This window comes from Mesitornis unicolor, unplaced genomic scaffold (assembly GCF_000695765.1).
Source record: "Mesitornis unicolor isolate BGI_N332 unplaced genomic scaffold, ASM69576v1 scaffold5659, whole genome shotgun sequence".
In the NCBI taxonomy this organism is placed as follows: Eukaryota; Metazoa; Chordata; class Aves; order Mesitornithiformes; family Mesitornithidae; genus Mesitornis; species Mesitornis unicolor.
In genome coordinates this window covers 1-12,993 of record NW_010207857.1, presented here as the reverse complement: position 1 = coordinate 12,993, position 12,993 = coordinate 1, and the positions used below count along the sequence as shown (strand labels likewise).

The 12,993-nt window shown below is 36.5% G+C and overlaps 1 protein-coding gene across 1 annotated transcript in view; it reads right to left on the bottom strand.

Annotated features, from left to right (window-relative positions):
- AKAP11 (A kinase (PRKA) anchor protein 11) overlaps positions 1 to 8,238 on the bottom strand; it is a 31,417-nt gene extending 23,179 nt beyond the window's left edge. The window contains exons 1-2 of the mRNA XM_010192274.1: positions 8,179 to 8,238; positions 2,276 to 2,392 (exon numbers count right to left, since the gene is read on the bottom strand). Coding sequence (XP_010190576.1) covers positions 2,276 to 2,392; positions 8,179 to 8,238 — 177 coding nt within the window. The remainder of the gene's footprint in view (positions 1 to 2,275; positions 2,393 to 8,178) is intronic.
- Positions 8,239 to 12,993: the final 4,755 nt, after the last annotated feature.

Genomic DNA, 12,993 nt, shown 5'->3' with positions numbered 1-12,993 from the left:
AATTCCTCAGTGTCAGATCATGATCTATTTCACACTCACCACCCAAACTTTGTTTCACATGTCAGTTTTTAGTATTTTCCTAATGACAAATCAACAATGTCTCTGCATGCTCCAAAAAAACCCAAAGCATTAATTTTCTTTTTATTTTTTTCTTCAAAGACTGTAAGAAAATAAATTTTGCTTCCATGTTATAGAAAGGGAATAAAGCACAAAGACCGAACACTTCCATTGATGTTTGGACTTAAGTTTGACATGGCTTGGACTCAATTATTTCAGGTCACTATGCAATAGGCTGAATTTTATGTATTGAAGTCACAGCTCTCACTAAATTTGTAGCAGCTGCTCCCTGTTACTGTAGTCAGTTGGTTCTCAAGTTTAAAAACAGCAAAGAACAGCACTATGTTTATCATCACTTATTAACTGGTTCAGCTACTTGCTTGTGCATACAGAGAACCTATGAAAGGGACAAATCTAGAAAACAAAATGCCTGAAAAAGAATTCTGTTTTGAACTGTATTTGAGTTTTGAATATGTTCTTTCAATGTCTGACCAACAAAAAAAACCCTCAAACTTTGTTTTAAAATGAAATCATACTAAAATATTAAAAACGCTGACTTGTTTATTTCAGGGGGTCTCATGCTGGGAATCTACTGTGCCCCCAGAGAAGATCTTCCTGCTTACATCCACTTAACCTTATTTCAATTTTGACAAACTTATAAATGAAACAATGCCTCACAGTGGCATTCCAAATAGCTCCAGACAAATTACAAGTCTCCAGCACTGTGTCAAGTATGAAACAATCCTCTCTAAGCAACGTACCCTTCAACTTCTAAATCTTTTCTCTTTCAACTTCTACATCTTTTTATCTGTACAGTACCAACAATATGAACTGAATTCCTCCACAGAAAAGGCAAAATAGCAAATAATTTAAAGGACTTGGAAAAATAAAAACAGTTCTCTGAAGAACATTTTTGGGAAGCTTTAGTGTTTGTTGTTGTTGGGGTTTGGGGTTTTTTTTTTTGGTAGGTTGTTTTTTTCATGGGTGTTTGCTCTTTTGTTTTCTTACATGGCCTTTCTGCTTCCGCAAGATAATGATTCCAAGCCCTTCCTTCTCCCAGGGGATAACTCATTGTGCAAGCAAGGGCAGGAGGTACAGCTTCACACAGTTGAAGGCCAACGAGCCAATGTGTATACTGATGGGCCAGCAGACTGCTGCCAAAGAGACCACACCATGGCTGAGCCTGACTATTTTTGCCTCGGTGACACCACCGCTTTGGATTTCATTTTGAGCCCAAATTTCACAAAAAAATAATCCCCTTTTAAGACCTTGAACGTGTCTGAAATTAGTATACCAGTTCAAAAGCTGCTGGGGGAGTAGGCCACGGAGACAGAAAAACCAATAGTCCTTAACGCAAGCCTTTTGTTTAAACTAAAACTAGTGTATGAGATGTTGTATTTGGAGGTTATCATAACCCACAGGTACAGAATAAATGAATTAAAATGCTACAGGAAGCCTAAATTCTGGGATTTTTTAAGTCTGAGTAATTATCTTTGCGGTCCTAATTACATTCTTTTAACATTAGTCTGTATATAGGTGTCTTCCCCTAGATTTTTTTATAAGAAAAAAAAAATACCTGTTCTGTGGCAGGATATTGAGCCTCTTACATTTCAACCACAGGGCTCTTAATTGCTTGAGGTAATGTAGTCAGCTATCCTTCTCCATAGGGACCATCATTACAGGCATATAACACACATTGTTAGCTGTCTGCTACAGGATACTGCTACTTCTCTCCAGACCTTGTCCAGCTTTTGGCGCATCTCTATTAATGTAAAAGAAGTCCAGATCTGCAATGTTGAGGCTTCAGCATTTAGTGCCGAGCACAGAGAAAACAAGGACAATCACTAACTTATCTTCAGAGCTAGATCAAAATGTTCTGCTACTTTTTGAGGGTATGTTCTCTACAACGTGGCTCACAGAAGTGCTCAAAATCCAATACACCCAGTTATACAATTCTTACAAAATCATCTATCTACACATTTTAGGTTTTTAGTTTCACAAATTCTATAAAGGAGAGAAATGTCATCTGAAATGTCACAGCTCCTTTCAAGACTACAGTGACTGAATTCAAGAATGACAATAGGGGGTACAGATTTTACGGCCAGTAACTTGCAGCATTGTTCACATTTACTACCCTGCAACTTCCTGTATGGCTTCAAGCTAAATAATTTTCTATCATAGTCACAAAATATAAATAAATGGTTAAGTTTTGCCAAACCTCAATAAAATTATCTTGATCCTCCCGATTAAGACATTCCTCTGCTGATACAATGCATAACTCTTTTCTGCTGTGTAGCAGCGACTTCATAGAGTGTAGTACACCTTCACCAAAACTCTGAAAAACAATTTAAAAATATAAACAAAAAAAATTCATTTTCAAGTTTTGATACAGGGTCCTTCCATCTCTCCCCTTCTCCTCCTCTAGTCCAGGTACTATTTCAAATTACTTCATATAGAAATCACAACGTTTGAAGTTTAAATTTACTTCAGGACACAGAACTGAACCAGCTAAGTTGTCTTCTTTAAGCAATATTTTTATTCCAAAAGAAGCTGACCATTCTGTATTAAAAAAAAAAGTGAGAACATGCAGATATGGAAAAAAGAAACAGATTAATCTAAGAAGAAACCCAATCTGTTCTTTGCATTAAAGCCTGTACATGGAACTTTTCCATCAGCTTTTCCTTAAAATTGATGAAAAGCAAATTTACCAAAGAAACGTAATGAAGGTGGCTTCAAAAGTCAGAGAGGAAGAAAGCAAACAAACAAAAAAAACCAAAAGAAAACAAAAAAAATCCACACACATTCTCCTTTCTCATTCCTTGAAGAATATGAAACAACTGTAACTTAATCATGTAAACTCAAATACTTCTTGTCACATTTCTTATATGTACACTTATAGTGACAAGCAAGCACCCACAGATGGCTAAAAAAGGCTTAAGAATCTAAGACTTTCTCCCAGTGTAACAAAGTGCAGCAGAACAAAAGAATTATCATCACTGGTATCTGAAGTCAAACAAGGCAGAACCACAGCAAAAACTGGTTCACTTAGCTTGTAAAAAAAGACAACATCCTTTCACTTCTTTATGAAGTTAGTAATCTTTTTTTATTTTATAATTGTCATGTTCTCTAGCAGGTGGTAAGGTTAAGAAGAAAAATAAGATCACAATATGGTTATAAATTGTTAATCTGGTCGTTTATTCTATACATGATTGCCATGCTAAAAATGAAGTGAGAAATCAGTGTGTCCAACTAATGACAAGTTATTTCAAATCTGCATAGCTTCTTAAACAATAGTAAAAATTCCAGATAGCCAAATTTAGCCGGAGAGTGGTTTTGCATTTCTGATACTCCCACAGCAAACACAATCCCTTTATGGTAAAAAGTGATCTTGCATATCACAGTTAAATCTCAAGAAAGTTCCTCTCCCTCCCCGCCCTGCTCCTCATAGAGAAAGTGATACCAAGTACCATCACATGGGCAGCCAAATTATTATAGCATGACCAGCAATACCATGCTTGTGCTCATGGCAACACAAAATTATGAAAGCATTTCTAGAACGAACAGACAAAAGCAAAACAGAAACTTCACTTCAGGATCCATGAAGTTACTAAGACCTATTTCAGAATGACAGCAAACAAGGCCCAGACTACCAGCTGGTCAGCCAAGGCCAAATGACATTAAAGCAGCCAAAACAGTAATTTTTATGGAAAAATAACAGCTGAACTATTTTGAAATGCATTTAAGGCATCTACTGGGTCACATGAAATAAATTAATGAACTGTTTGTCTAATTTCCAGTTTCATCTATTCCCTTGTCCTTGCATGTTTAGTTGCAATTTACCTGAACGCTTTAATAATAAATCTTTGTACTTTCCAAAATATGCTGACTGTGTTTCTCTTTGATTCTCTGGATCTTTCAAATTTACAAGTAGCTGCAAAACCAATTTTGCTCACTCTCAGTAATTCGCCCACTGATCTCACACAAAAGTCATTTGTGAAATCAATCATGTTGAACTGTCTTATTTTCAGCTTCAACAATAATTTAATCAGTCACAGCACTCAAAATAGTACTTTTTTTAAAAAAGCTATACAATGAGACCCGCTAATTTTCTGCAGACCAATAGTGATCCACTTTAAGAAGGGCTCATCATTATTTCCTAGTAGTTAGGTTTTTCTAAGGCTGCAAACTATTACCTTATTTGTAGGCAAGAACTTCTCCCTAGTTTGACATCCTGAAAGGCAGGATGGATAAACAGAACTGGAATATGGTATTAGGAACTACTGAGGTGAAGGAAAACTCAAGATTTCTGAGAATACTAAGTTGAAGTGGGAGAAGAACAAAGATGCATCAATCGGAAAAATCTCTGTCAGGTCTGGAAGAGCCAGCATACAAGACTATGTAGGCCTGGCAGCACACTGATGGCAGCACTACATAACTGAAGAGATAAAACACCTGTATTTAAAAAGGAGGAGGAAGGAAATGATGCATGGTTTTAAGATCACATTAATGAATATAAAAAACTTCAGAATATAGAAGGAATAAAGATAGGGAAATTAACGGGCACATAGAGAAAAGATCTCATCTATCTGGACTTCTATAGATCATTTACACTGAAATACATGAAGAATTAACGAAACAAGAACGAAGAGTTTACAAAAAGAGCTGTTTCTGGCAAAGAAGAATTTGCCTGAATGGAAATAATAAAGGAGTTCTTTGAGGATATAGCAGATGTACATCAGTAACCAACTTCCTCAAAATTTATGTTGAGACTGAAGTCAAGCATCATTATCATCATTAATAAATTTAATAGGAGAAAAAAAGTAAATACATAGATGAAATCTGATGATAATTCAAAGTAAGCAGGTGTCGTCAGTTAAGAGGAAGAAGAGCAAATCATACAGGAAGGACTTCCTCAGCATGAGAGTATTTGAAAATGCAACCATAGGAAGTACAAAGCTACATCTGTAAAAACTAAAAGCAAGCTTTATAATAGAACTGCGAATTCACAAGTTGGGAAATGAAAGACCTGAGTCGATTTCTTGATCACATTATAGCAATCAATGGTCAGTGTGATACAGCACTGAAAATAGCAAACATGATCCTAGCATGCATCCTTTAGTGAAAGAACTGGCATCATCGGAGTCACTGAGAAGGACATCCTGTATAATTGCACATACAGTATCATCCACATGTAAAAAGAAGATTAACTGACAACAAGCACAGAAAGTAGGACTATGAAGGATAATCGCTGGAATGCAGAGGCTTTCATATAAAAGCATACTAAAACCTTAGTTTACACAGTTTCCAAAAACCAAGGCTACCGGAGGACAGATCACCAAATGTTAAAACATCACGAGGGTGAACATCAGTAAAAGAAAAAAAAAAAGTTTAAGATGAAGAATGAGATTGATGAACAAACAGGTATAAATTTGCTGCGAATAGCTGCAGCCTAGAATTCATAAGTTTCTTAGCTATTACAGCAGTGTGGTTCAAAAAGACTTAGAAACAGCAGTAGGGTGGTGGTTTTTTTTTTTTTAATCTTCCCCCATTAATTGTGAGACTATATTTAGTAACTTTTTCATATTCTTATCAAAACGGTGCTTGTGACAGCAGAGAATTGGACTCGATTTCAGAGAAATCCTCCTATCCAACAGACAAGGAAAGCAAGTTCTCTCACAACCCCTGTCTAGAAGACATGCAACTACATAAAAACTTGAAAACCAGCAAGTTCCCAAGACTATGAGCTCAGTATAGCTAAGGAAAAGAGGTCATCATTAACAAAACAATGTAATTTGCTTTTATAAATACCAAATGATTCCTTCCAATATATATCGGCAAAAAGCTCCAAGCAATCCATAAACTCTACTTGCTAGGGTTGTGTACTCCTTCCTCAAAGAAATTTGAAAGTCACATGCCTCACAAAAACTCCTATTTCAATAGCAAGCACAGATTTTGAACTCACTAAGACGTACGAGGGGAAAAACACAAGCATCCTCAAACATGCGCAGAGCAAGACAGGCCTGAACAATGAAAATCCTTGTCATGCCTCTAGCTCAAATGAGCAATTCACAGAATCACAGCATGGTAGAGCTTGGAAGGGTCCTCTGGAGATCATCTAGTCCACTCCCTCTGCTAAAGCAGGTTTAAAAAAATTAAATTCAAAGTTTTGTATTGTCCCTTCTGTGGTCAGCAAATGAAGAAGTCATTATCTATGGATCCTTCACAGTACATTGAAGGAAATTCGGTACTAATTGGTCTCAAGAACTATTTTAAACAACTGCTCTCTTAACATTTCAAGCGACCCACAAACCTGTAAGATGCCACAATCTACAAAGAAGTAAGTCCAGTGCTGGAGAATCATGATTGCTCTGCTCTTAAGTAACAAAATAGCTCTTCCTTATTTCATGTGCTCTAAAATTTAAAGACTGAATATTTTGAAGTCATTTTGTAAAAACAGAATCTTAGGCTTTAAATGTGCCTATCGCAACTGTGCACTGACTTTTAGGAGCTACTATTGCAACGATTCCTGTTAAGTATTACAAAGTACTGCAAAGAGGACATGAATCAGATCGCAAGCTGCGAACAGAAGACGAAACATAGCGTGATTCTGACCACCCTATTGCCCGTCTCTGTGAGAAAAACTGAAAGTTTCATGCTATAACTTACATAGCCATCTCTCAGGGAAAAATCAAGAGGAGGCAGCCACAGATCAAAATATGGGAGTCTGCCTGTATGAAAATGCAGAATTCCGCAAGACACCTGTGAAGGGTCGAATTCATTTTCCTAGAACCACACAGTCCAGAACTCTCAATGACAATTAACAGAGCAGTTCACAGAGCAAACGTTTTAGCCAACCACTAGAATCAGTGAGGAATCACTGGTCACTGGCATTATTAGAAAGATGTTTCTGCAACCCAAAGCTCTACAAACCTAGGGAGGGGTTGTCGATTTGTTTTGGTTTTTAAACTGAAGAGAAAAAACAAAGGGCAGACTAAAAAAGTCCTTTAAAATCCAGTTTATGTTCAAGTTAAGAATGCAGAATTACTAGACCGTGGTTGAGAACTCTATCTGAGCAGAGATTTCTCATAAATCAAGAAAATAAAGCCTTTTATACTGTGCGCATTGAAGTGAAAGAATATCACCCATAATTACAAACGGCTTAACGTATGGCAGTTAACATTCCACCTCAGGACCCAGAACAACTGACTACATGCCTGGTAGCCCCATAATGCTTACCTTTGCCTTCGAGCAGTTTCTACAGGACCTATACCACTGACACTGTTTTCTTAAAACAAGTAAGCTTCCTAATGGAATAAAGTAATGGAAATTTCGCGTGACAAGATACTTCCTTGCTCAGTTTATCCTCTTAAGCACTGCACACACTTGAAGATAAAGAATTTATTAGTAACCAGGAACAACCTAGAAAAATACTCATCTGTATTCAACAACTTTCAGAATATGATTGGATAAATAAATTTGTTCCTTCAGGATAAACTGCAACTTCCATTTGAGTAAGCATTTACAGAAGTTGCAAGAAAATTTGAGGAAGAGAAGTGACAAAATTTATTAGAATAAATAAATACAGTTAAAAAATCCCACTAGTATCTTTCATAAGACATTTTCTTTTTCACCAAAGCCCTGCCTAGAAGTTCATATAAACACAAGGATAAGCCAGTCAAGAAACCAAAGTCTAAGGATATTACAGTAAGCCTTAACGCAGACTTCACAGCACCATTTTCAATAAATACCACATATTTATATTTTATTACATATAAAGTTGAAAAATCTGCACTCAAAGTTATACACCAAGAAACAAGGCAAATTTTAGCAAATAAATACATCATGATTTCATCACATCACCTTAAAACAAAAATCAAAGGCAAAAGCATACACCCCTTCCTTAAATTACTCTCCCAGTTCTACTATGCTAAATATGCCAAAGCATAAAGCAAAGGCAGTTTCTTTGCATCCCTGAAATGTTAGACAACCAAAATTAAAACATATAAAGAAAAAACACCCCAAAAAACCCAACCAAACCTACCAGTTCACTTGGTTCATCATTAGACTATTGTGATAAAGATTAAAAAGCTCTGAAATATTTTTTAAAATACAGATAAATACCTTTTTCACAGATATTTTTGGCTTCATTCGATTGCCCTGAGCCCTGGCGTATATATCCATGATTTTACCAATCTTAGTCTTCGATGAAAGAAGTCAGCTCAAAAATACCTATGAAAGACATTTATACATGATTATTTTATGTTTTTCCATTTAGTTTGCATTTTGAAAATGCAAGCAGACAAGAACCAACAGAAACAATTAAAAAGCATTCTAAAACTGAAAAAGACTAAACAGCACACCACCCATACCGATTGTTGCCTTTGAAAAAGTACTGCCATAATGATGTTTGAAATTATGCACAAAATGTAAAACACACACCTTACAGTTAGCTCCAACATTTTTCTTTAACTAGATGTCAAAGCTACATTGAGAGCTGGGGGGGAACATTACATTAAATATTGTTTTACTATCGTTCATACTCCGACGTCAACCCTTCAACAATCTTAAGAAAATATTCTACTTACCCACTCAACCAACTGGCCTATTTAAGTACTACAGAAAAACACATGTGACTCCTGTTTAGGCTAACATATATCAACAACCTTGTTCTCTGGCACTGCTCTGGGCAATGCTGCCTCTGCTGGCAAAACACAGGGGACCAAAAATGCATTTACCACCACTCATACTTCACTAAAGTAGGTCAGAAAAGTTTCTGCTCAAGTCAGCTTCCCTTACTGATCTTAAGTTTAATTCTAAACAAGAAGAACAAAAAAATTATATAGCAATGACATCAAAACAATTTTTTCAAGTTTTCCTGTTCAATCAGCAGCAATGAAAAGAAACAGAATAATCTCATTTGTTCCACTCAGCTCTACATTCCTAAAAACAGGCAGTAAACGTAGGGTATTAATAAAGACAGAAAGCAAGTGCTGAGCTTTTAAGTTCTATGAATGTTTTAATACTTCATCTTTTCCCATGATCACACAATTTAGCCGGGAAAATGAACTCCTAACCTATCTAAAATAAACCAGGTAAGGAGCAAATGCATGTAAAAATGACTGCAAAACAAAAAAATAAACACCAAGACAACAGACTATAGGTCTCCTTTGCACAACCGATCAGCTTGGTTTTCTCAATCTCACCTCAAGTACATATTTAACCTTTATATGGGAAAGAAATCTTTATATCAGTTTGTTCGTCCATATATGTAATTTAAATGAGATGATGAGTAGTGGCATCAAGTAATTGCATTCTTTATCTTCCCTGCCCCAGCATCTATAAAAGTAAAACCTCCTCAAGAATACAATAGCAAAAGATTATTAGGTACATCTATTCACATCCCACCTCATTTTCTGCTTTCCTTTATAAAGATGAACTTGCTAGAATCTTAGGAAAAAAAAGTTACACTTATATGAATAAACTGCAACATTGTAACCCTCTGGAGCACAGCATCTCTGTTAACTCAATGTCTGAGGTTTGGAAAATTAAAAGAGTAACATGAAGCAAGTAGGTACACATTAAATTATATATGTATTATATAGAAATATAGTAAATACAAATAAAATACTCAAATCACAGGATACTTGAGTGGATGAAAGATTAAAAAATACAACAATGCTTCTGTTGAGACTTGTGTTAAAAAAAAAAAGGCATGAAATGATACCAAGAAAGAAAAAGAAACCCATGTCACTTGTCCCTCCTGCTCTATCCTAACTGGCTCATCCACTCTGTTAATCTAGCCATATCAGGAAAATACTCTTAGACACATCCTTGTCCTAAAAAGTACCATCTATGGGAAATACTGGTTTCTCACATAGGCCCAAGTCTGAGGCTTTACATTTTAGGGCTGATCACTCCTTGCAAGAAAAGCCCGGCATAGCAAAATCCCAGAGATAACTTTATACCCATGTTGGGTCCCGCAGTGTCTACTCAGGTACAGCAGTCTGCAGCCACATGGCCTTCAGGCAGGAGGTTACATATTTTCCTGTGGCATCAGCTAGAAACCTCTGGAGACCTGAGCATCAGCACGGAGCCACCGGCAGTGTCACCCACTTGATGAAACCACCAGTCTGGTAAATGACTGCACAAAGACTCCAAAACATGCTGGACAGAAACTCTACTGGTTTATCAACAAAACACCAAAACCATTTTGCCTTGCCTGCATCCTGTCCTTCAGCACTTAAATTATACAGGTTCTCTCCTCTGCCTGTAGCGCCTCAGCTCTCTGTCATCCATTTCAAAGAAGACTGAAGGGTCCCACTTGTCTAGCAATGCAACAAAACCTGAAAGTGTTCTTTTTAATATATAAAATTATTATCCATTTTCCAAAGAACAATGGTCAAATCATCTCAGAAGCACCAAAACTTTAACTGGAAAGGAAGTGAAAGCACTGAAACAAAACAGCCTGGAAATAGGTCATTTCTTGTGCAAATAAAACCTGTCATTTAAAATTATTTTTACTTCTGCATATTGTATTTGACTATTAAATTTAATGTCCTCCTATTGCAAACTCAAAAAGGGAGAAATAAATGACAGACGTATCAGATGTAAGAGGACTTTCCTGTTACTGAATAACTACCAGTAGACACCCCCCAAAAAAAAAAAAGAAAAAATTGATCATTTATCACAACTGATAAATATCCACACTAAGTTTAACCGCCTCTACATTTCTAGCAAGTTGGATCACCTTAAATCCATTTTTCCAGTGATTTGCTGAGGAACTCCATTCTCATCAGACCATGTAATAAGCATTTAGTTAGCTTTTCCAATCTTGTCTGAATATATGTAAAAAGCAAAATTAATCAATCAGCTTAAGGGAGTCCAACCGGAATTTTGCCATGGATTTCATCTCTTTGTACAAATTTATCCTATGCCGAAACGTATTAAAAGTTAGTGTGCATTGACAATCACTAGCTGACAGAAAGGAAGAAAATCTATCTTTTGTCTGTAATGTGCAAATGTGCTGAGTAAATAGCTTAAATAGCTACATGGGCATATCTGTACATGTGCACAGCTATGTTAAAGGCATGCAATGACATGAAGAACTTGAACATTATAGGCAATAAATTTGAATTACATGTAAAATGTTCTCATTAAATTATATTCCCAGTACAAGATTCTGGCTGAGTACAGCAGTATATCTATGATTATAGTTCAAAAAAAGTACTTTTGCCTTAGTACTGTTAAAATAAAAAGGTATTTTTCATTGAAAAGAAAGATGTCTTTTTTTTTGTCTACAGTGATCTGAAGCAGCCAAAAGAACTTTGCTGATAATTTGCAAAAGCCAGGTTTAATCAAATACTGAGCTGTGAAAGATTCATTCAAATATCAAATTTAATACCTTAAAAACAATATGCACTTTTGTAACCTTAGCAAAACAATGTCTTTTGAAAAACAAATGAAACGAGCTTACACTGATAAGCAGGCAGAATAGTCGAATGGATCCTTTTCTATTTCTTTTCCTAATGATTTATCACTTTCACTAATTGGGTTGGCAGTCTTGAAAAGTCTGTTTTCTAAGATGACAAGTTGTCCTTATCACAGCCACATCCACTCTGTGAAAAGAGGGCAGGGGAAATACAACTCTTTCAGTCAGCATTAATGACAGTTATCAAGGGCTGAATTTTCTTTTTCTTGTTTTGTTCTGTTTTACACTGTACTTTTGTTACAAAAGAGGCATGGCATGAATAGCAAGCTTCAACAATTTCAAAAGAATCCTTCATTTTTTCTGCCTAGATCATTGGTAAAAATAATTTTCCCCACCTTCCCCCCAGTCCTGGATCTGGATTCTCAAATACAGCTTGAGAAAAAAGATACTACTTGTTATATCAGAAATATCCATCAGTCTAGGGTCTGTGGTTTGTGCAATTAACTTTTAAGTTTCTGTACTTTATTTTGTTGTGTATTTCATACATAATACAACTAAACCAATTAAGTTCAGGAGTGCATTATTTTCTAAGCAGTAGCACTTCCTCACACAATCTTATTTCCCCTTAGAGGGAACTTCACCAGGGAATACCTTGTTTAGGAGGCACTTTTTTTTTCCAGATTGTATCATACCAAATGATTAACAGAAAGATGGAATAATCTAATCAATTTTATTATTTCTCTACACTGAGTAAGGTTTCCCACCACTGTACTGCCACCAAATTTTAAAGAATCCCCAAAAGGCAAGAAATTACAAGGCATCAACCAAGACGGCATAATTCAATTAACACGTCTCAAAAAAACCATCTTGCCTGCAGACCAAGAAAATTCACCTGGACAAATGGGACCAATATTATTTAAAAATACTTAATTTGTCAAGAATTAGTTAAATATTAGCAGTATCTCTCACTAAAGGCTAAGTGCACAATTCTGAAGTGATTTTGCAAATATGAAGCACCTTAAGAATCATCCCAAGGATAAATTAAGCATATTGTGTTACCACTGACTTTAGTACCACTGATCTTTCCCAGGTACAATAGAACTTTTCTTTTTTCCTACCCATCTCTGGTAATTTCTCAAGGCTCCCATAAGAAGGCCATCATACCGAATCTACAGTTCGTAACTCTTCCTCTCCCCCTTTGGATACCGGGGGAAACCAGAGCAAGGTACTTCAGTCATAATAAAGCAAAACCCCCTCAAATGAGCCAAGAAAGTAAACGAGCAATACTCACTCGTTGTCCCTCCTCTCTTCAGCGAGAAAAGGAACTGGGAGGAGGACGTGGGGAGGGAGGGGAGGAGACACTTTTAAAACTGAAATATTGAGAATGGGGCGAACTTAACAGGCCGAGGGGCACTGCGGGAAGGGCGGCGGGGATGCTGCGAGCACCACCCTCACCCCCGCTCCGCGGCTCTCGGGGCCGAACCGCTGCGTTACCCCTCCGCCTCCAC